The 25,984-nt window shown below is 30.6% G+C and overlaps 1 protein-coding gene across 1 annotated transcript in view; it reads left to right on the top strand.

Annotated features, from left to right (window-relative positions):
• Positions 1-25,984, top strand: part of LOC111641327 (dihydropyrimidine dehydrogenase [NADP(+)]-like) — a 70,331-nt gene that overhangs the window by 30,129 nt on the left and 14,218 nt on the right. The window contains exons 12-17 of the mRNA XM_023387468.1: positions 1,591-1,775; positions 4,982-5,197; positions 11,983-12,015; positions 13,470-13,553; positions 24,320-24,440; positions 24,740-25,023. Of these exons, the coding sequence (XP_023243236.1) occupies positions 1,591-1,775; positions 4,982-5,197; positions 11,983-12,015; positions 13,470-13,553; positions 24,320-24,440; positions 24,740-25,023 (923 nt within the window). The remainder of the gene's footprint in view (positions 1-1,590; positions 1,776-4,981; positions 5,198-11,982; positions 12,016-13,469; positions 13,554-24,319; positions 24,441-24,739; positions 25,024-25,984) is intronic.

Raw genomic sequence — 25,984 nt, 5'->3', positions numbered from 1 at the left:
AAGTGCGTGCGAATAATGCTTCGCTGTGAATAAAGTCATTGACAAACTGAGACACTATATGTGCCGACTACATTATCGTTCAATGGCGTGCCGTCATTGGAAGCGGTGGAAGCACCGCTTCCCTTGTATTTTATAAAATATAAATATATATTAATTTTAATTATATGAAAATAATCGCACAATATTTTATTATAACCGCATTATGTATCTTATTACAAATTTCTATACAACACGTGAAAAAAAAAATAAGATTGCTATTGTATATTCGAATATTAGTGGCCGAGTGGAAGCGCTGTATTGTCAGCTTCCAAACAGCCAGATTCGTGCGTGTGCTTTACAAAGCACCAACCTCACCCAGTTTAGCCAGTGGAAGCCTAGGACCTTGGATGGATGCTACACGTATAACACATCCAATTCTATCCAGGACCGGTTCTGGGCTGTTAGCCACCCGCCTGCTAGATATTTGGCCGCCCTCGCCTGATTATATGAATCGCGAGTAGATTTATAACTTAACCCAACTGATAAGAATTTACCTGTATGTTTTTATGATAGTTTTCTGTATAGTTGACGGGAGTTTAAAAAANGAATCGCGAGTAGATTTATAACTTAACCCAACTGATAAGAATTTACCTGTATGTTTTTATGATAGTTTTCTGTATAGTTGACGGGAGTTTAAAAAAATCCGTTAAAATATTTGATATATTTATTCCGCTCTCTGATTTTAAATTACTCACGGATTTCAATGTTAAACCAGTGATATTACTATTTCGTATATCCCATCTTTAAGGGGATGTAGAAAAAAACGTGTACAATTCTTGTATAATGTTAAAAAATTAACTGTTACTTTCGTAGCATAATTTACAACTAAATTTAATGAATGAGAAGATGCACAAGAAACAGAAAAAGCTCTAGAATTTATTTTCCTTAAATTTACGATTTATGTATCTGTTTGTCATAAAAATTTCTTTCCACTTCTTTCCCGAGACTACAAATATTCAAGTACAAAGTAACCAGTTTTGACTTATTTCTACTTAAGAAGTAGTTAAATAATTAAGCGATTAGGGAATTGGGGACATAAACAAAACNTGTTTTTATCTTCCCACCTATTGTCATTTGGACTTTCGTTCTTATCATGGTAACTTAAAAGGTTTTTTATTAAATGAACATAATTGTGTCCTAGCTTAAAAAGCTAATACTAGTTTAGTATAATTATTAGCACAATGTTGGCCTAATTGCATACCCTTAAAACATATTAAAAAATTTAATTATTAAACATATATAACCAAAATCCAACAAGAAAAAATACAAGATTCAGTTAAACACATGTGTTCATATGTGTTTAACTGGCATCAAATAGAAGTTAGGCTGATGATACCCAATAAACATGGATGATAATTTTGCTTTCTTGTAGTTTTTCTTGTTGGTATGTGTAGTGTTTTATTTAATTAATAGCATTATTATAGTCCTTTAATAATAATCTGGTAATTTAGGTCCTTTGATTATTTCTCTGTATTATTAAAATTATAAATTTGTATCAGAAGCTTAAATAGACTTTTATTAATAAAAATTTTTATATTTAATTTATATTAGTCTTAGAAGCCCTATTTCCATTGAAGTTCAAAGAAAATGGATTTCCAGAATTAGATTTTTCTACAATGTGTACTAGTGAACCCTGGGTGTTCTGTGGTGGTGATATAACAGGAATAACTGAGACAACAGTTGAATCAGTTAATGATGGGAAAATTGCATCGTGGTATATGCATAGATATTTACAGGTAAAGTTGACTAGAGTTAAAATAAAATTGAAACTTAGTTAGTGATAAAATTTTTATTGCTTTTAAGTTTCATTATTTAAATTTAATTATATTTATTAAAATTATTATTTTTATTAAACATCATATATTGTTAACATTTATTAATGATATAGTCAAGTCCACACTACCAAACACTGGAGTAAAGTTAATTATGTACCTCAAAGCCTGTTACCAGTGTGAAATTAATATTAAAAAACAAAAAATTTAGATTTCCACAAACGTTTTTTGAACATTCCAAATGGTTCTTCTTCAGGTGGTGATGAATTTCCATTATAATGCCATTAAAAAAGAAAGAACATTATTTGAAATTCAAATATGTTTACCCGATGACTTCTTATTAGACATGTGCACTATTGAAGGTAGCAATTGAAGATAATTTATAGTTCTGTATCCATTAGTGCTTGCCATGCTATGGACAGATTTGATTCTTCTTTGTGGTTAATACAATTGTTATTAAGACTGCATTTGTAAATATATATGGCCCCCAACCACCTTAATTGTTCCGTGTATATAGAGGTGCGGATAATTCTTGCCTGGTTAAAATCCGTCTCTATGTCGGGGTTACTGGCATAAGTGGCAAGTTCAGTGGTGTTCCTGTGTGCCATATGTCTGCTATGTGCTCTTTTATTCTAATCCTCAAGGAGCATTTCATAGAGCCAATGTACATGAGTTCTCTATTGCATCTGTGATCTTTAATTGGGATGTTATAGATTCTGTGGAGTCTGTCCCAGCTAGGAATGTCCTTTCCATTATGAAGGATGTCACAAATGGTTGGACATCTGTAGGTGATGTGAATGTGATACTTCTTAGCTATCTTCATATATATTGACTTGAGATACGGGTTGTAAGTGACTGGGATCCTTTCTTCATCATTAGGTCGGTCTTTGTCACGTCAGTGGTTTTGGAGTGCTTCCTGGGAGCAGTGAAACCTGTCTATTAATTTATGTTTGAGACTATGCGATGAGTACATCTCAGTTCAGCATGAAAAGCTTGCTGCGTGGACGAGTGAGTGTGCGCCCTTCTAATTAAGGCATTATAAGCTGCAATTTTTTATTGATGTGGGTCACAAGACCCCACTCATATGTATATGATTTCTGCTCCCGGTTTACGGTACACATTCCAGTTGTCTTATCACCATCTCACATGTCTCCTGAGATGGGGCTTCCTGTCAGGACTGTTTGTATATTGTACCATTGAATTGAAAAAACGAACTGTAGCGTAATAAATGTGCCATTTCTAGGACTTGCTGATGTAAGCTTTCACCATTCACAATGTTGAATAGGCAATCCTTGAGGGCATAAAAGATAGGCAGGAGTTGAATCGAAGGATATAGGGATTTAAAGTCCAATACCATGAGAAATTGTGGAGGGGAGTTGATTTATCTGAGGAGGGTTAATAAGTCTACAGGGTTATTTATAGTATAAGCGTACCCCTCTAAGTGTAGAGAGAGTGAGCTTCTCAAGCTTGTGTGATGGTGCCCTAGCTTTATCGACAATAAGGCATAGTTGTTGTCCCTGTTTGAGTTTTAGCAAATGCAAATAGTCTAGTTGTGTCAGGAAAATCAATCAGGATATTTCCTATTTCTAGGCGTTTAGCCAATTTGGTAGTGGCAAACCCCTTAACCCTTGATTGTAACTTGTTTACCATATGACTGTTCACGCTCTCACATTGTGTTAAATTGATGTACTCTATTAACAGCCGATCATATGTAGTGCATTTCATGAGGACGAGAGATTTGTTCTAATATCAACCTGAGGCGATGCTATCACAGAAAACTACAATGGATCCTAAGGTTCCAAGTGCCTAAAGGTCATGAACATTTTTAGGACTTTCTAGATGTCCCATGTTCTCATTTATTGTATGGGATGACTTGCAGCTATCTGACTTCGTAGTAGAAAAAACTTCTATTAGTTATAATTCAAAAAGAAATTCATAAGATTCTTAATTAGAAGACCAAATTTTGTATGAAAACATTAAATAAATATTTGTAATGTATTAAGAAAAGCATTTCTAATGTTATAGTTTATCAAAATTGTTAATAAATCACTACCTGCATTTATGAAAGCAGTAAAGTATTTAATTAATGAAATAACATGAAAATTTTGAGAAGGATTATGGCAAAAATTATACAAAAAAAAAAAAAAAAAAAAAAAAAAAAAAAAAAAAAAAAAAAAAAAAAAAAAAAAAAAAAAAAAAAAAAAAAAAAAAAAAAAAAAAAAAAAAAAAAAAAAAAAAAAAAAAAAAAAAAAAAAAAAAAAAAAAAAAAAAAAAAAAAAAAAAAAAAAAAAAAAAAAAAAAAAAAAAAAAAAAAAAAAAAAAAAAAAAAAAAAAAAAAAAAAAAAAAAAAAAAAAAAAAAAAAAAAAAAAAAAAAAAAAAAAAAAAAAAAAAAAAAAAAAAAAAAAAAAAAAAAAAAAAAAAAAAAAAAAAAAAAAAAAAAAAAAAAAAAAAAAAAAAAAAAAAAAAAAAAAAAAAAAAAAAAAAAAAAAAAAAAAAAAAAAAAAAAAAAAAAAAAAAAAAAAAAAAAAAAAAAAAAAAAAAAAAAAAAAAAAAAAAAAAAAAAAAAAAAAAAAAAAAAAAAAAAAAAAAAAAAAAAAAAAAAAAAAAAANATGCAGCGTTGCGTCAAAATTTCAAAGGAATTGGTAGGAACAAACATTACATTTTTATTTATATAGATAGATAGATGATGATCTGCTTTAGTTCATTTTCACAGATAAGCATAATGCCTCACAGAAAAGCAAACTTAGGGCGTTGTACTCATAGCGCCATCTGTTGGACATAAAAGCCTTAACCTAGATTACATCTTTTAATTTATATGAATGTTTAACGGAATAATATACAGCCTATGTCCACCCTGAAGTTCCATTCTAAATATTGATGAAATAATTTTTGAAATCGGATGAGTAGTTTCAGAGATTACCCGCTACATCCAAACTTACTTACAAACATTACCTCTTTATAATATTAGTATAGATTGTCTCCAATTCTCGAACCATGTTAGCACAAAATTTTGAGATTTGGGGAAATCCCATGTTGGAATTTCCCCAATTCTCAAAAATGTTGTAAGAATACCCTGTTGTATGATGGATACTTGTTTTTATATATACTATGTATTATTTATTGAATATTAAATTTCATTGAATTTTTTTAACATTTTCTATTTTATAGTCTCTACATAATGAAATCGTTCCTTTTAAACCATCTCTTCCAAAATTTTTTACTCCAATTGATTTAGTTGATATAAGTGTGGAAATGTGTGGTTTAAAATTTGAAAATCCTTTTGGATTAGCCAGCGCACCACCAACAACTAGTTCACCAATGATTCGTCGAGCTTTCGAAGCGGGATGGGGATTTGCTTTGACAAAGACATTTTCTCTTGATAAGGTAAATAATTAAAATAAAATTTTAATTTAAAGATATATTTTCTATATGTTTTTTAACTTTTCTAGTAGAGATAGTAGAGAGAATGATTTAATTCAAAAAATAAATGTTTACAATAATTGAAATATTTCTTAAAACCAAGGGATTCAACATTATTTAATCCTTACTAAAGATACATCTGTTAGTTTCTATTTCAGAATATTTAGAAGAATTGTTGCAATAATTTTTTTCTGATTGTTATGTTTTCATATATTGGCAAAATGTGCAAAAATTTTATAGTTTATTTTTTCAAATTAGAAAATGCTTTTCTTACTATAGGAAAATAAAATTTTATATTGATTGAATGAATAAATGATTTAAAAAATCCAACAAAAAGTTGCATAACTGTAGTGCTCCAAATGTATATATATTTTCCTTTTTCCTTTTTTTTCTCCTCTATCTCTTCATTCATTCTGTGCTATTTGTGAGATTTTGAACAACCCCTTAATTAATTGAAGATTTATGTCAGATCCATAATTTTAGAAATAATATTTCTGATTTTAAATGAAAGAATTTTAAGTTAAAAATGAAGAAACTGGTAAAACTCGCGGTAAAAAACAGTGTAGAACTTCCATTGAGAAGGAATCTCAATGGAAGTTCTACACCGTTTTTGTTTTCCCTTATCTTCACAAATTTTGAGTCACATACAGTCCATATACCCTCTGTAAACCCCCACTCTTCGTAAACACGTGGGAAGAATACAATATTCCCATTGGAGAAAAACATCGAAAAAGGGGATTCTTTAGTATTATTCAGGGAGTACGCCACGAAATTCCACAAGAGAAGGATGTATTCCATATTATCTCCCCACAACCAACGCCCATAACCAACTCCCAAAGTTCATACAAAGTTTATTTCTAAGTTATCCAAGTTGAAGAAAATGTTTATTGAAGTGCTGCCTAAGAATTAAAAAGGGACAAGATTGAAAACAAGAGAAGAAATAGAGAAATAACGAACATTCACATCGATATGAATAAAAAGAATACAGAAGAATATATATAGTGAGGTAGTATGATTTTGGAATCCAAATGTGATCTCTCTCTCCATGATATCATAATTATATATTGAAGGTCCAATCTGTATATTTTTCCTTTGCTTTATTAAATATTCTATATTTTTATGTTTAAGAAATGTCTCCTTATGTCTGAATCAAAAGATCTCATCCTCTCCATGTTGATCCATGAACACATGTTAATCCGCGTGTAAGAAAACAGATTAACTGGAGTCTAAGAAAACAGATTAACTGACGTGGATAAAGACTTCACCATCTATATCCTTTTTCACTTTAAAGTCTTCCTTAAAAATTTAGAAGTCGAATCTCACGATTCTGAGGCAATTAAGTGGTGCTCTAGGTTGTACCCCAGGCTAATCTCACATATCACCTTTTCAACAGCCTATATGAAATTGGCATCTGGATTGGCCAACAGTAGTCATATGGGGGAGGGAGTTTATACTTTCCGGGATATCCTCCCGGAAAGTATAAACTCTGGGAGGTTGCGTGTGAGACACCTTTTTTGTTTTCTCCCTGTTCATTATTCCCATCTGAAGTCAGGAGAGAGAAGCAGGAGCATTTGGAAGAGTAGATGGCCATGCATCGATTGGAGGAAGGTGGACTAGTGAGAGTGATCAGAAGCTTTGAGAAGATTACCATGAAGGAATCCATCCCCATCAGACTATGTATTTGAATATTGAACAAATAGGTACCAAAGGTGTACATACTAGAAGGAAGTGTCATCTGAGGACATTAGTTTTTTGTTACATTCAAGTGAGTTAAATCTGTTAACCCTAACAAGCAACACATCTCAAATTACAACATCCCCCTTATATCGTCCTTCTTACTCTGCTTCAATAATCCTTACCCTTACACATCTCCCTCATTTCCTTTTAATGCATGCATATCTCAAGATTAGTATTTAAGTAAACTCGATTGTTGTTATCTTTATCGGTGAAATAAGAGTTGTTGGGAAAGAAACAAATGTAAGTAGCTGATTGGCTACCTGTTTATGTTGTATGCAGTAAAACTCTTGAAAGGAGGAAGGAAAGGGAAAGGTGAGTTGTATGATAAGTGGTTTATTGTGAATTATCAAGAGCAAAATTAAAATTCCCTTTGTCTGTTCATCCTGTAGGTCTACACACTACGGGATCTTCACATAACTTTCTTGGCTGTTATAAGATTTCATTAAAAATATAACTTTTATATTAATAATAATAAATTAAATTGTGTGGTTCTATCTGTTATGAGATTTTGTAATAAAAACTTTTTTATATTATTATTATGAAATGGCAAAAAGCTTAATTTTGAGAGTAGGGATGAGTTTTATAAAAAGATTGTAAATGTTAATAATGAGTAAAATCTTCATTAAGTTCAACCCCTCTAAAGATATGATACACAACCCACCCCATTCCCTCAACCTTGATTATAAGGGGCATTGATAACTTGTGTATAAGGGGCATTGATGATGATAAGTTTTGGTGGTGAAATACCACCAAAATTTAATAACACCAATGCCCCTTATACACAAGTTACCATGCCAATTTTCATTTCTTAATCATTACACCATCCTGCGATATTAAACAAAACACACACACATATTTTGAGTAACAGTTTTTTGGCATTTTTGGGTTTATAGATGTCAAAACATCACAATTCCAAGAATCCAGAGAATCAAATGTGACACTATTACAATCTTATATTATAATAGTTGGGAATGTAACCTATGTTACTTTAAAATAGCAAGGAAAGTAACAAGAAAGTAAAAATTTGAGATGATTACAATACTTTTTAATGTGATGTTATAACACCTGGAAAAATAAAATGACAAGTCAAATCTAAAAACACAATAAATAGTCTGTCTCTATTTTATTTTGTTAAAGATTGTTGTTTTTAGAATATTAGTTTCTTAAAGAAACATGATATATTTATTATAATAATTAATCAACATCGAAATATTTAATGCATTTAAGAGTTAAATCAATTTCACAGACCTGATAATATTGTTGCCTACATTCTTCCTCTACTTCTCTGTATTATTGCCTATAACATTGAGGCATTTATCCCAGATTTTGGAAACTTTGTGCATAGAAAGTTGGGCTCTATCTATGAAAGAATAATTGCACAGCATTTTTCATGTTTTGGTTTGTTCAGAAATGTTGATCTACCAAGTTCTATGTGGCTGTATGCCATAATTTTAAGTTCTAATAGAATATTCTAGCTTGTAGCTTCTGTCCTCAATTCTTGTCTTTTCCTGTTTCTAGAATCTTCTCTTGTCCTCATTTCTACTTCACTTGGTTGATGATTGATGTTCTGAACTGTCTCGTGGAGAGATAATATGCCTAAGAGCCTAAAGGAGAGAGGTAACTGTTTTTTTGTACCAGGAAGGTGTTGAGAGTGGGAGACAGTGGAGAGATGTCAATCCTGACCATAGCAAGGGACTTTCTTGAAGGCTTCATGCAACATGAATCCCGAGGCTTCAATTAATCGTTGATGGAGACAGTCTCCTTTGATAAAAGGATGTGTTAACCTTCCCAAAAAGGACAAACAAGGAAATTTCACTGAGAATCATTGAAAGTAATCATCTCTGTGAAAAAGGAATCAACCAAGTACAGGTACCCTTTTCTTTTTCCTTTCCTTTGTCTATTTTAATTTTCCACTTCATCTCTATAGTTATAAGTTAGTTACAAGAAATGTTTTTTTTGTAGTACACAGTTGCACCCATTTAACAAAATTGTATGATGCAGGAATCTTTTTGTTTTGTCACAAGTCAATGTGTCAGTTTTTTTTTTCTTTTTTTTTTGTTTTTTCGTTTTCTTGAGAAGAGCTGGGAAAACGCCCTAGAGTTGGCATCCAAACTTTTTTTTTATTTTGTGCATTGTGTTATTATTCCTTATTAAATCAACTGTTATTGTAATTTTGTACTGTCTTAATCATATTGTATTATCACCTTCATGGCTATTTGACACAACTGCACTGGATGATCAGATGATTTCACAACTCTTCGGTGTTAGGAATATGTCTGGGAATATGTGAAAGTCACTCTGTACAAGATCCAAACTGATGTCAAAGATGTTTACATTTATGTTTCACAATTTCTTTTTGTCATCTTATTATATGAGGAGAAGCATTGTCATTCAGCCAGAGCACACCATCAGTCTTGAACATTTGTGACAGTTTGCTGATCAAAGTCATTGCAAGGTTTTACAATACTTTATTGTAATAAGTTCTCTTAGTTCCACAAATTCTCACAGAATATCTGTAGCATCACAGAAGACAGTAGCCAGATGATTTTTCAGTGAACTTCTCAAGCTTAAACTTCTTTTTCACTGGAGGAAATGGATGCTCCATTCCATTCATGTACATTTGGATTCTAGAATGAAATAATAGACCCAGCTCTCATCTCCTGTGACCATGGTAAGAGGAAAGCATCACTGGCATTCTGGTAACAGAATAGACGAGAGATGGCAAATGTTTTTGAGTCCGTGTGCCATATAGTGAGCATACTATCTTTAATAATATTTATGCATGCCAAAGTTTTGGACTTTGAATAACAATATTTAAAGAAATAAAATAAAAATGTTTTAATTGTAATAAATATAAAGAAGCTGATTGAAAAAAAGGATGATCAGATGATAAACTGAAAGGATTATTGAAAAAGATGGGTGATAAACTGAAATCATATGACATGTTATGTGCCAGTTGATTCTCCCAATGTGCCACAGTTTGCCACTTCTGGAATAGGCAGTTCAGGCTGTATTCTATTCAATGTGAACACATCAGGAGTGAGCTGACATGGAACTCAATGTGACAAAAGTGTACAATAGTGCAAGGTTTTTTGATGATTGCATGGATAGAATCAATCAAGATGCCCACGATATGGACGATATTGCTCATCTTTATACTGACCCTTATAAACCAGTGCATTGTTTTTATTTCCATTATCTCAGATGTGGTAGCAATGGGACATCTCTGACTACTATTATTTGACATGCTATCCTGTCTTTCTGCAAACAAGTGATATTTCTGAACCATTTACATTGTCATGACATTGTCTCTGTACACTTCTATAAGCTTCTCATGGATTTCAGTCAAGGTAAAACCACATACTCATATCATAACACTCTTCACACCTCTTCCTTTGAAAACATTTTTAGCACATGACATTCACCATTTCTTCAGAAAAGAATTAGTGGGCATGCTATACTATGCATAACTATGTTGTGCAAGTTCTTTTTTTTCACTGCCTCTCTGCATGCAGATAACATTACAACATAAGGATTACATTGTTGATTTAGGGAGAATGGATATATTTTTATACTATTGAATACAAAAATAATCCCTACTGTACACTAATGACAAATCCAAACATGCAGCATCAAATTATGAATGTACTGTACAGTACATGAACAGTGTTTGTTGGAATGTTACATTTTCCAGAGTTAGTGGAGATATTGGTTTGATAGTGTCACAGGCAAGCGATTTGAAATTAGAATTGTATTTATAATGTTGACAGCAAATATGATTGGCATAGCTGAATCAATTGGACCTGTTGGTATGACCTTGTATGTTATCTTTTGCAAGCTATAATTTGAGTTTTAAAAATTCAGAATTTTATTTTCTAAAGATAATTTAAAACACTACACTTTAATAAATCAAAAAGTTATTTTAATAGTTGGTAATTGAATATAATTGTGTTTTATTTGGGTATTAAAATACTTTGGCGCTATGCATAGAGTGCTATCTTTTTTTAATTTTAATGATTTTTAATTAAGTCAGGAAAAATAATGTTATTTTTCAGATTTTTCTATTAAATAGAAACTGAATATATATTATATACATAAAGCTCTTTAAATCTACCCTACTCTTGGTTTAGTCTTAAATTTTCAACTATATGTATCAGTAAATAATGCACATGTAAATTTTATTATTATATTGTGGTTTAATGATTTGTCCCACATTCTATGTAATTATTCCATAAAAATTATTACATTCATTCTAAACATACTTGTAAATGTAATGTAAATACTGATTTTATTTCTAATTTTTTATTTTCTGTTTTAATTTAAGGTTCTAAAATTTATTATTGTTATTAGTTAATTAATTTAATTTAACCTTTGATTTTTTTGTAATTCTGAAAGAGTAAACTTTAATTATTTTATTATTTTTAAATAATTTAGTTATTTGTAATTTATAGTAATAAAAATTTATTATGATTACTGTATTTATATCGATAAATATAGATATTTTATACCTTTTTTTTTATGATATTTGTATACATTTCAATACTTAGGTAATTATTAAAAGTTAACACATTTTAAGTATCATAATACCCCATAAAAAATATTTGGAGTCATCAGAAACAAATATTTAAAAAAATCTTGTATAAAATCAATTTGATATCTGTTCAATACATGCATAATGAATAAATATAGATTTTATTTTTCAAATTTGTCTTTTTTAAAAGCATTTAAAAGTTTGTGAACGTGATATAAAAGTTAAAAGTTAGATATATCATTATTTTTCACACTTATATTGTTTTATTATGTATTATTTAAAAACATGAATAAGTTTTGGATTTATAATTTTTATATTTTTAAAANAAAATAAACCAACCACAAATGGTTACAGTACACAGTAATATACAATAGTAAAACATTATGTAGATGCTGTCCATGTGAGAAATGCCTAAGAATTGGCATCTTGCATGTTAGGTAATGTCCTTTTTTTTGCTGATCTTGTCACACTTTACTGATAGCTTTCATTGAAAGAGCTAGCAAAAATGGCAGAGGTAAAATGTTAAATTTTTATAATCCATTAATTAAATGAAATTAATATTAATAAAGTTTATAAAAGTACAAAAAATATGAAACCTAGTATTATTCAGTTAGTACATGAAAATTAATTACAATATAACTGTGGTTCTCTATCATCAACAAACTTCAGTTACAGTTACACAGTTCATAGCAGATGAAGCACAGAACAGAAAAAGGTATAGGCACGTGTTTGAACTTCCTTTTGTAATTTTCTTAGTTCCACCTGGTAGCAACAGGGAGTTCACATATCAGATGCCACATCACTTATTGTAATCCTATTTCTTTGACAATCCTTGGTAATCCTTTATTAAGAAAAAGAATAATTTAAAAAATCTCTATATACTTGATATGTTTTGATTATGAATTCAAAATATCATATTATAAAGAACATTAATATTAAATTATGAAACATATTTAATATTAATGTTCTTGTATTTTAATACAATAAACAGTACAGATATCATTATAATAGGCAGACAATGCTGATATAGTGAAAAAATTAGATAAACATATTCATCGTTTTACATATCTTAAATGGTAAAATTATAATAATTGTTCAATGTTAATGAAGTAGTATTAATTTTTTTTCTTTTGAGAAAATACTGCTTTTTATTTATCTATTTACTAAGAGCATTTTGCCTGAGAATCATTTTTAGATCACAAAAATTACCTTACAGAAACTTTATAAAATTGATATATTCTATATAAAATTATGTAGCTAAAGATAAATAGATAGATAATTTTGTAATGCAGGTGCTTCCCTACTTACAAAACATTAAGTTTTCAAGGTTTTGTCATAAGTCTAAAACTAATACTATCAATACATGGTTATTCTGTGTATGAATGTTCTTTCTAAATTAATGCTACTGGTTAGTAACAGTTGTTTTAAACGTGGGTTTTTTTCCATCTAATGCACTTAGTTTTATAATGTCAAATTTAGTTTCCATGCTAATGGAGCCACACTTGCATTTATCTCCACTGCTAGATTTACTATTATGTTTTGGATGCATCTTTGAAGGACTAATCATAAAAGTTTATAAAAATTTCAAACAATAGTGAAAATTACTGCTAATCCAATGTTTTCAACACCACTTCACAAGTGGCAATGGAATGTCAGAATTCACACGAAAACAAAAAATGACAACATGCAATAGAAGTAAATCCACATTAATTATTTATTAAAAATTTATTATTTATTGGCAAGAGAACTTCAGAATTCGTGCAAAATTTAAATTTTAGACATACAGTCAAATTGTTTATAAGTTGAACATTCATAAGTAGATTATTCATAAGTAGGCCTGCTTTGTTAAAAGATTTTTAATAAATAAACTCAAGTATAATTGAGAGCATAATTTTAAAGATAAATAGACTTTGTGACTTGTAAAATTATGACACATCAAAATATTTTTCTATTTACAATTATTTTCAGAATGCTGGTGCTGATGCATTAGAATTAAATTTGTCTTGTCCTCATGGAATGGGAGAAAGAGGAATGGGTCTTGCATGTGGTCAGGTATAGTATAAATGGTTTGTCAGGATTGAAACTGTGGAAAAATTTGTGAAATATTTTTAACATATTATAGGTTAAATTGGAAATTGATGCAAAATCATCAATTAAAAATTATTTATTTATAAAGATTTAGACTGTTTCATTTAGTTTTGTAGTATAATATTAATTAAATCTACTGTTAGTTTTAGTTCTTCATTTGGAATTTCACAATAATTTCTGTGCAATATTTCAGAAGAAAGTGCTTTTAATTCATAAGAAGACTGTTATTCAAGTTTTAGGAAAATATCTTTATTGTAGAAATGCATTCTGTAATGAACTCAGTATTTGAAACAAAGCTTCCAATGAAAAATCAGTTTATTTAATAAATAGAGATTTTTTTTAAAGAAAAATGATTTAAAGTTCTAATTACATATGTATTAATAGATTGGCTATATAATTTACAATTTACAAATAAGTGAATATTAAAATAAAAATTTATTTAAAATTACAATATAATTTAATAATATTTCATTATATGATTATAATGTACTGTACATTGCACAATGCTTCAATTTTCTTAAGTGTTCAAATGTAGAATCTTTTAATGTTTTCCTTTTTTGTTATTGTTTGTTTTGCAAGCATTACTTTACTTTCATTTACTATATTTAAAAGTTAATAAAACTAATGTATTAAATATGTGTTAGAACTTTGAAATTATTGGCATTTAATTTTTCTATATCAAAACAAACAGTGTCAATTAAATATTATAGGACTAGAGCCAATTTTTGGTAATTCATAGTCTTTTAAAATTATAAATTAACTAATCAAATCATACTAAATCAATTCATGAGGGTTGTATTAGAATAATATTAAGTATGCACATCAAAAAATTCACATTTTCAAAGAATACATTAAAGTTTTCTAATGTAATGTAGGTAAATGATCCCATTCCCTTTTCCACTCTGTGATGCAATGATGCCATAAAATAGGATCTTGTACCTGAGCAAATGTCATTGCTGTAACAGGCATTTACAAATTTTTTTTAAATAAAATAAAATAAATTTTTTAAAACTAAATTTCAATGGATATTTAGATAATTTATATTTATACTTTTAATCCTGAAATTATTTTGGAAAATGAATTAGGGAATATTAAATAAGATAATTAGTATAAAGGATTTCAAAATTTTATTATTTTCATTTCATTAAAAGTTCAGTTAATATTTGATTCAGGTAAAACCCATAAGTAAGTTGATAAAATATTCTGTATTCTTTAAGCATTACTGTCAACATAGTGAGAACACAAATGCATTTAACAATTAGAAAAAGTATTTCCTATTTTTATCTGTTATGATAGGGCCATTTAAGAATGATAGTAAAGACACGCTGTTGTGGAAAGAACTAAGAAGTTTGCCATTTAAATGAGAGAATGCAATAAAAGAGGTGACAGATGCTGTTTTACTTGTTCTCAAATCTGGAGCATAAGACCTTTTAGCCTCCATCAGCAACTAGTACTTCCCTGAGATAGTGCCTTCCATTAATCATTGAAAAGTTTGCTTATCCTTTTGGAATTATAGTTTGTAATACTTTAATTGCAGGTCTTAGACCCAAGGATATAGCCACAGAAAGAAGTGGGAAGGGGTGAGAGGGGAAAAGGAAAAGAACAGAGCTTATACACACATGCCCGTACCGTTTGATAGACAAAATAAAATAAAAAATATACTGACCATGAGACCAGAGGCACATTACAGAATACACATTTATGCACAATTACTACAATAATACAAAATTCTTGATTTAAAAACAAACTACCACTAGTACGGCTGCCCATCTGCACATAAATGCTATACATTGAGCAGTAGAAAATAAACCAACCACAAATGGTTACAGTACACAGTAATATACAATAGTAAAACATTATGTAGATGCTGTCCATGTGAGAAATGCCTAAGAATTGGCATCTTGCATGTTAGGTAATGTCCTTTTTTTTGCTGATCTTGTCACACTTTACTGATAGCTTTCATTGAAAACCTGACGAATGCCGTGAAGATGTTCCTGTTGCTGAGCAGAGATTTGAACAGATAGGCCAGGCAATTTGTTCCCTGATGGTAGAAGTGATCAGATCTCTGTGAATCTGATCGAATCGTGGGTAGTCAAATATAATGTGGATAGGTTCCTCCAGGGTGGAGTTGTCACAAAGGCAGGTGCCTCCGTCCTGCCTTAGGAACTGAACAAAGTAAGACCTGAACCCAACATGCCCAGTAATGAGCTGGGTGACAGAAAAGCTGGGGACAAAGTGTGGGAGCAGGGTCACCTCTGGAAGGAATTGGTGTGTGAACCTCTCCTTGTCACACGAGTTCCAGTGATCTTGCCATATGCTGTTAAGGGTATTGGATATCTGATGATACACCTAGAATGGAGGGATGTGGTTGTAAGAAGGGTTATCCTTCTCAGAGGCAGCCTTCTTTGCCAAAAGGTCTGCCTTATTGTTGCCCTTGCTGTTATGATCCCTAACCCAGCAAAATTCAAGAAGAGTATTGGGCCCAATACTTGAGATAGTATTAAACAAGTCCCTAATGATAGAGAGGTGGATATTCCTGCTTTTAAGCTGTAAGAGGGCCACCCTACTGTCAGAAATAATATTGAAGCAGCTCGAAATGCTTATGAGACCCTTCTCATCAATAAGTTGAAGGGCCTTAAGGATCGCCAGGGATTCTGCCTGGTTGACACTGCAGTGAGCTGTCAAAGAGAACCTCCCTTGATAGAAGTAGCACCTTCCCTCATTCACCACCACTACAGCACATCCAGTCCCTGACTGATTCCTAGAACCATCAGTGTAGATATTAAAGCCACAAGGGGCCCTATCAGCCTCCAGATAGAAGTTTACATTAGGAAGGTCTGCTGGATGAACAAGGTTATGCAGAGAGACCCAATCAATCCCCAGCTCAATGACCTTCTCCCAAAGGTCAAAAATGGGAGTGTGTAACTCACTAGGCTGGAAGGTCTTGTAGGTAGTATTGCCCTGCTGACTCCTGAGCAAATGAAATTGCCAGTATCTCCTTTTAATGGCCAGGTCAACTGGTGTGAGCCCTGTGATAATCAGAAGGGCTTCAGTGGAAAAGGTCCTGTACATCTTTGCACTGTCAGCAGCTTCCTCCTCACATGCACCCTCATGGTCTCCTTGCCTCAGACCTCACAGCCATAGGCGATGATTGTGTGATGGCACCTTCATATAAAATCCTTGTAGCCTTAGGGCTTAGGCCTCAGGTGTTCTGGGAGATGGAACGAAGGGTGTGCATAGCAAGAAGGGCCTTGTCGTGGGCAAACTGAATGTGTGGAATCCAATTAAGCTTTACATCCAGGATCACCCCTAAATATTTCATAGAACTGACATACTTAATCCTCCCATTCTTGATTTTTATTGTTGGTTTCTTGGCCAGAGGGTTTCTCCTGGGAAAACTATACAGCTACTCTTGGCATGAGCTTGTTCTTGTTACACCAGTTAGAGAGCACTTTGAGGAAGTTGTTCATCTGAGCCTGAAGCACCTCCTGATTGGAATGTACCATTAAGATGGTGGTGTCATCAGCATATTCCTGAATATTTGTCTGGAAGTCTGCTGGGGCCTCCTTGGAAAGGCAGAAGATGGTATTGTAGAGAACATTCCAGAGCAACAGTCCAGACCTGGAGCCCTGCGGACACCCCTGTTGATAGGCATAGGTGCAACAGATGGTTGTTATGAATGATACTACAGACAGACAAACTATTCTTTAGTCACCTGACACCACTGGGCACAGTCAGAAGAATGTACATGATTTACACAGTCAACACATGCTGAATGTAAAAAAACCGACATCAAAGAGCTATTAAACAAAAACAAAGCAAAATATTGCATATGTACTGTACAAAGAAAATAAAAATAAGATGTACCATACTTAGTGTATTAGATTCCTATTGATGTAAAGTTTGGTCATGATGTTAAAAAGATTGAAGTAACTTTTGCTGGATATTAGTAATTCTAGTTCGCACGGCCAGTTATGGTTGTCCTCTTTCATTTGAAATTTAAGTATGTGCCTGATATCTTCCAACATTGGGTAGGATAGAAGATAATGTCTCACCCCAGATCGCAGATTGGGCAGCAATTCGTGTCACTGTGATGAAAATGGTTCAAGTATGCATTAAATCATCCATGTTCGGTTATCATCTACAAGATCTGGTGTTGTGGATGAAACCACTTCCATGTAAGGCATCTTGCAATGTCTGGAATAAATTGACAGGAGATATGTTGTTGTGGTAAATGATCCCATTCCCTTTTCCACTCTGTGATGCAATGATGCCATAAAATAGGATCTTGTACCTGAGCAAAATTTGTTGATAGTTTTTCTTTTCTTCTGGTACTTTCTTTTAATGTTATACCATTTTTTATCTTTTATTTTTTGAGCATAAGTTGTTATTTCCTTTATGGTAGGAAGCTTTTCCAATGTTTGGTTTTTTCTATTTCTCTCCTTTTCTTTTCATAAATATTCTGCCTACTTAACTAGATCTTTCTTGCATTTTACTCAAATTTTCTTTGACATTTGTGGACTCATGTCTCTTCAGGAAAAGAAAATCCAAAGAAAAATAAATAGAGTTTTATTGCTAATTCATTATAAATTCTGTTTTAAACAACAAATTAAGAATGGTTAGGCTGTACTTTTATGTTTAAAAATGTAAGAAACTTTTTAAATGTAAAAATGTTCAAATCAAATATCACCACTACTTCAGTATGGTGGTAAAGACCATGGCAGTATGAATATTTTTCATATTTGACAATATTATGGAGTATGTATTCATTTTGAATATTGCTGCTTTGTTATGAGAAAGGTGTCACACATTTACAGATTCTTATGTTTACTTAATTGTTCTAAAAAATTTGATTGTTAAAATAAAGATATGTTGTAAGGATACTTAATATCTCTTTGCACATGCACTTTTAATTAGCTGTTTAATGGGCAAGTATGTAGTAGACATGGCCATTAACTATATTCCTTATCAGAACAAACTGAAAACATCAAAGTTGCCAAATTCCAATTTACATTTTTGTTATGGTTAGGACATGATATCATGGATACATATTTCTTATAGTAAAAATAAGTATTTTTTTCTTCTATAGAAAATATAACAAATGTCTGGTTGATGGAAATTAAATTCCAATTTACATAACTATGTTTCAAAAAACATTATAATATCATAATATGTCAATAAATCTGCAGAACATAAAAATTGTTTAAAATATTTGATGACATAATTAGTTTCCAGCAAATTCCTGTCATTTTTTCTGGAAAAATTAAGTCAGTTACACATGAAACCATTAAATTCCAACATTACCAAAAATCAATCCAGTTACACAAATGTTTCTGTAAATAAATAAAATATTTCAGTTTTAATATATTATTTCGTTATAAAAACTATAATAAAGCAGAAAGGTTAAAGAATTATTTATACTTATTTGTATTGAAAACATTTAAAAGTTTAATTTGGTTCTTTTATTAAGTTAATACTACTTTAACTTTTATTCATTGCTTACTTAAAATCAAATACAGTGGTGCCTCGTATAATGTACTTAATCTGTTACAGGTGCATGTCCGTTAAGTGAAAAGTCTGTTATACAAAACGCATTTTCCCATAGAAATACATGTTAAAACATATAATTCATTCCGCAGCATAAAATAACCGTACTGTACCATAAAAAAAATGAAAATGGAGCAGTCACCAATTATTCCAGGTAATCAGATGTTGTGAGGAGGAGGTGGAGGAACACTTTCTTTACACATTCATACAGATACAGACTTTTTACACATTGCAACAGGTCTCTTTTTATTGTTTTTAATCAGAGTCAGATTCAGGAAAGGCTACCGGAGCTTGCAGGGTCATCTCCTCTTGTTCCATTCTTTGTTTTTTGGCAGCTTGCTTCTTGTCCAAGGTGGTCTGTTTCTCTCTCTTCTTCAACACCTGTTGGAAATGACGGGCAAGGGTGTCATTGTAGAGATCATTGATCCTGTTGGCCCTCAGCTCTGTTTGGATAATGAGTGTTGGTAAACTCCTGAACCTCTCCTCATTTGACAAGGAAGTTTTTGTCAACTTTCACTCCTTCTGATGATGTCTTGCTTTGTTTCAATTGAAATCACCTTTCTGTTTTTTTAGAAACCATGATTTGCACAACACTTGAATAAATGTAAATACCCTGCACTGAGGTGATGTATGTAATAAACAAGGGAGCAAGCCGAACCCCAACGGGAGCTCAGTACTTCAGATATACTAATAATATATTATAAAAATAGCAGATGGTCATTGGCAAAGGCAAAAGTGTGGGAACATCATTTGCACTTGTTCGCAGAAAGACCGTTGTTAGCCTCACGTAACTGCCGAATGGAGAGTCCGTTGTTTGCAGCCAGTCCATTGCTCGAGTCACATAACGGCCAAACAGAAAGTCTGTTGTTCGCAGCGTCCATTATTCGAGGCATACGTTATACAAGGCACCACTGTATTTAAGAAATAGAATGTTGGATATATCAGTGTGTGTTTTCCAGTGGCATGCTGTAACATTTGATGGTAGGGAAGCTGAGTTTCTGTAAGAAGCTGACTTCTGGGGCAATCAGTCAATTGCACGTCAGTGATGGTCAAGGGTCCATTCATAACATTTGTTCGATAAGCCAGTAAAAACCGTAGACTTCTCTAAATGTATTTTTTATATCACAATTACATTCCGAATCTCTAGCCACAATATAAGGGCTAAAATTATAAAATAATAAATTAATAAAAACTTACTTGGTGAAATAAAATGTGTGGTGGATGTACCGGTACATACCTGGTACAAAATATTCTTCAATTATATTAATATACTTTTAAAGAAAATTATAATTAAATATAGGTTTGTAATGAAACGTACATAAAAATAAAATAAAATATTCTTTACTTTTTAAATCTTAAAACAATCCACTTATTCAAAAAGCTCCCTACAAGTACCTAATGGATGGAATCAGAGACGGTCCTGATATGTGCGTGCACGCGGGCTGCCAAATACCGAGGGTGCCAATACCGGTTGATGTCAAATGCCTCTTTTGTCGCATCACTAGTATACCTAAAAGGAGGTAACAGGGTTGTTGTACTGTATATTTTAAACGTTTCTCATCATAGCTGTAAAAATCTAAATATGTTAAACTTAATAGATTGTCCGTCGTTTGTTTTCTAACTAATTTGTTTTAGGACCAGTGTCCATGGAAATTCCCAAAATTTACAACTTTTTGGTCACTGTCATTGAACTGGAAAAATTTCTCTCTTTATTACATGTAATATTACAAAGAAATCAGTCCCCGCTGTACTCGGCTAGAGATTGGTTCGGTTAAGCTTTTGTTTAAGTAAAATTTCAGTTCTTTCGTCAGGGTTTTGTTTATGTCCCCAATTTCCTAATTGCTTAATTATTTAACTACTTCTTAAGTAGAAATAAGTCGAAACCAGTTACTTTGTACTTGAATATTTGTAGTCTCAGGAAAGTGGAAAGACAAATTTTTATGACAACGGATAGATAAATCGTAAATTTAAGAAAATAAATTCTAGAACTTTTTCTGTACCTCATGCATCTCTCTCATTCATTAAATTTAGTTGTAAATGATGCTGTCAAAGTAACAGTTAATTTTTTAACATTATACAAGAATTGTACACGTTTTTTTCTACATCCCCTTAAAGATNGCCAAATCCCTAGGGTGTTGATACCGGTCAATGTCAAATACCTCTTTTGTCGCATCACTAGTATATCTGAAAGGACGCGACAGGTCTGTTGTAGATTTTAAACGTTTCTCACCATAGCTCTAAAAATCTAAATCTTAAACTTAATCGTCATTTGTTTTCTAACTAATTCGTTTTAGGACCAAGGGTCTTCAGAAATTTCCAAAATTTACAACTTTTTGGTCACTCTCATCGAACTGGAAAAATTTCTGTCTTTATTACATTAAAATTAATAATACGAAGAAATCAGTCTCCATTATACTCGGCTAGAGATTGGGTCGGTTAAGCTTTTAAGTAATATTCTGGCTCTTTCAGCAGGGTTTTATTTATGTCCCTAATTCCCAAATATCTTAATTATTTAACTACTTCTTACGTAGAAATAAGTCGAAACCGGTTACTTTGTACTCGAATATTTGTAGTCTCTGGAAAAAAGTGGAAAGACAAATTTTTATGACAACGGATACATAAATCGTAAATTTAAGGAAAATAAATTCTAAAACTTTATCTGTACCTCGTGCATCTCTCTCATTCATTAAATTTAGTTGTAAATGACGCTGTCAAAGTAACATTTAAATTTTTAACATTATACAAGAATTGTACACGCTTTTTTCTACATCCCCTTAAAGATGGGACATACGAAATCGTAATATCACTGGTTTAACATTAAAATCCGTGAGTAATATAAAATCGGAGAGCGGAATAAACATATCAAATATTTTAATGGATTTTTTAAAACTCCTGTCAACTATATAGAACTATCATAAAAACATACCAGTAAATTCTTATCGGTTGGATTAAGTTATAAATCTACTCGTGATTCACGTAATCCGTGAGGGCGGCCAAATATCTAGCGGGCAGGCTGCTAACAGCCCAGAACCGGTCCTGGATAGAATTGGATGCGGTATACGTGTAGCAGCCACCCAAGGTCCAAAGCTTCCACCAGCTAAACCGAGTGAGGTTGATGCTCTATAAAGCGCATGCGCGAATCTGGCTTTTTAGATGCTGACAATACAGCGCTTTCACTCCACCACTAATATTCGAATATACAATAGCGATCTTATCTTTTTTTTCACGTGTAGTACAGAAATTTGTAATAAGATACATAATGCGGTTATAATAAAATATTGTGCGATTATTTTCATATAATTAAAATTAATATATATTTATATTTTATAAAATACAAGGGAAGCGGTGCTTCCACCGCTTCCAATGACGGCATGCCATTGGTGTTTTCTCAATTTTGTTTCATGAAGAGATGATAAGAATTTCAAATTTTAATTGTACTAACTCAGTTAGTACAATTACTCTTGTATGTTAAATATCTATGATTGATAGAAAAGAAAAAGTACCATTGAAGAGTTGAATAGATGCATAAAAATGAATCATGGATATAATTAGGATTGAATTTTTATAATATACAATTCCTTATTTCTTAAAAATTTATTAAATGATAAATAATATTTTATAATTTCAAAAATACTTATTATGTGAAACATTTCTTGCAATTAACCTTTACGAAAAGGCTCAAAAATAAGTTATCTTGTGAAATAACTTATTTTTTATTTGTACAATATAAAACATATTTAAATATATATTCTGTCCACAAATTTTTCAAGATAGAAATCTACTGGATAACTATATCAATCAAAGACCTAAAAGGCTGGTTTCATTTGTTGGTAATCTAAATCACTATATTAAATTTATGCTTTCATTCAGTATATTAAAATTCAGATTAGTAATGCAATAATCTGAATTTAATATACTTATAATAGTGACAGTTGTAATGATGAATGCTAGCTCAGATGGAGCTTGTATGCTACTTCTTTACGTTGACTCAGTCTGTTGACTAGTATTATCATTATTGGGCTGCAATTGGAAAATATTGCAGACCTATAAATTCCCACTGTCATCTATCTTTTCTTAATCTCAAAAATGGAGATAGATAAAATTTGAGACCAGATATGACATCCTTAGAGGCAGGAGGCCCCAATTAACTATATATGAACTTCTGGTTTTTACCAGAAGTCATGTTATTTCAATTCAAAACTTTTCCCTGAAAGCAGTTAATATATGCCCAGCACAACTCTTGTTAAAGGAAAAGTATGATGTGCAGGGGCAAGCAACCACTAATTTGATGTGGAAGGCATACATTTTAAATTAAATAAATTAAAAATATGATTAAAAATTGCAGCCTGACATTGTGATGATGTCACAATAAATAATTGCTCATTTAACTAATGTTTTCTGTTATAACTAGGAAGTTTTGAAGTGTTTAATGAGAAGAGTTTACTCACATTATTAAGAAAAAGGCAATTGTTTACTCTCACATGGTAGTGTCCTCATTTACAATACATCCAAAATTGATATTATTTTTAATTAATCACCTCTTACTCATCTCTTACTCATTTATCATTTATGACTATTTTTCCTTTCCTATACTGAATCTGCAACTGAAAGAGAGAACTTAAAACATTTAAAAAACAACAACTTTCTGCAGGCTATTTCAAAGAAGGATTTTTAGCAGTCTTTGGAAAGTTTTATGGTCATTGAAATAAATTGTATTTCTGTAGATTAAATATGTTTCAAATAATTTCTTCAAGAAATTAAATTTCTTATTACATAAATATATTTTTCTAAACTAGTCTATGAACTTTTAGGACATAGTCTGTAAATTTCTTTGAATATGATGCATATTAAATATTACAGTATTAATATTAATTAAAATAGATTATTAATAGTAATTAATATGCATCATTTGTATATGGCTATTTTTTCATCAATTCTAGCTTTCAAAAAATACTAAGAAGATTAATTAAACTATTAACTATAAAATTATTATTTAACACAATCTTCTTTCATCTGACATTAATTTTCAAAATTAAAATCAGATCAAAGATTCAAGAAATTAAATGCTTAATAAATTAATTCTGATAATTGGATTTGGTGTTCAAGAAATAAAAATATTTTTACTTATCAAAAATATAGATACTAATAGAAAAATATTTTATTAAAAATATACAATTTTACAGAAACCAGAATTAGTTAAGGATATTAGCCTTTGGGTACGAGAAGCTGTAAAAATTCCATTTTTTGTAAAGTTAACTCCAAATGTAACAGATATCATAGAAATAGCAAGAGCTGCTTATGAAGGTAATAAAAAATAATCATTATAGCATAGTATTTTCTGTAATTTTACTAACAACAATTTTTTTCACATTCTCTTTTTATAAACTGTTTAAATTTAATTTAAAACTATAAAAATGTGAGTGATAATTTATTTACAACTATTAATAACAGATGTATTATATAATTAGAGAATTTTAATCTTAGGTTAATTATTGTCCCAAGCGTCTTTAACAATTTATAAAATAATAATGATATAAAAACTAAAAATTAGTAAAATATATTTTATCTTATACTTAATATTTAAAAAGATAAAATTATTTTAGGTAAAGCTGATGGAGTAACAGCAACCAATACTTTATCTGGTCTTATGGGTTTAAAAAATGATTCTAGTCCTTGGCCAGCAGTTGGATTAGAAAAGCGAACAACATATGGAGGAATTTCTGGAAATGCAATTCGTCCAGTAGCTTTAAGAGCAGTTTCGGCCATTTCCCAAGTTCTTCCTGGTTTTCCAATACTTGCTACTGGAGGTATTGATTCTGCTGAAACTGGGCTTCAATTTATCTATTGTGGAGCTTCTGTTTTGCAAGTATTAATAAAATATTATCTGATTTACTTAGAAATTAAATATTTATAGAATATGCAAATATTTTTATTTCATTATAGTTTTGGTTATAAAAATTAATTTTGCTAAAAGGAACAATTTGTATGCTTTATTTATACATATATGATAAATTAAAGGTTCAGCTTATTTTTTAATTTAACTTCTTTTACATTAATAGTACAAATATTTACAGTACCTTCAAAATAAACTACTTATAAAGCCAGCATCCATACTACTTATTTAAAATAATTAGCTTTAAAAGCACTAGGAAAAGAGGATAACATGTCATTGTGCAAATATCAATCTAATTATGAAAAATTAAATTTAAAACTAAACCCTAAAAAGTGATTAATTTGGTTTAATTATTAGTTTATTCTTGTGATCTTTAATAATTTAAATTCTTGTAGTTTTATTTTTTATATCAAAAGATATTTTGCAAATATCACACTATTAAATGAATTTGCATAAAAAATAACTAATGAACATTTTCTTTTAAATTTCAAATGTTAAAAGTAACATATCAGAAAAAAGCATTAATAAATTCTAAAATTTATTAATGCTTCTGCAATTTAAGCATTTTAATTGAAAAAAATTTTTATTCTTATAAAATCATTCATAATAAATCAAAAATAGTTCTTTTTTACTAAAAATTGCATTCTTACTATGAATTCTGTTGGTTTTACAATGAGCATCATTTTTTTTTACTAATAAAACACACCTTTAATAATCCAGCTAATAAAAATTAATAATATAATAACGTTTTCGATCGTTTCTTAACGATCTTCTTCAGTTACCATAACAGAATAAAATTGAACACAAAAAAGAACGTAAATACGAAATTAAAATATAATAACGGAAAAGTAGATAAAATAAACGAAAAATATAAATTAATCCGAAAAAATGTCCCTTAACAAATAAAAATAAATAAAGTCATTAATTCTTGTAAAAGGATCGCCATGCGGTAGGT

Source organism: Centruroides sculpturatus, unplaced genomic scaffold, assembly GCF_000671375.1.
Source record: "Centruroides sculpturatus isolate CEXI.00-Female unplaced genomic scaffold, Cexi_2.0 scaffold101, whole genome shotgun sequence".
In the NCBI taxonomy this organism is placed as follows: Eukaryota; Metazoa; Arthropoda; class Arachnida; order Scorpiones; family Buthidae; genus Centruroides; species Centruroides sculpturatus.
This window is presented reverse-complemented; position numbering and strand designations above follow the sequence as displayed.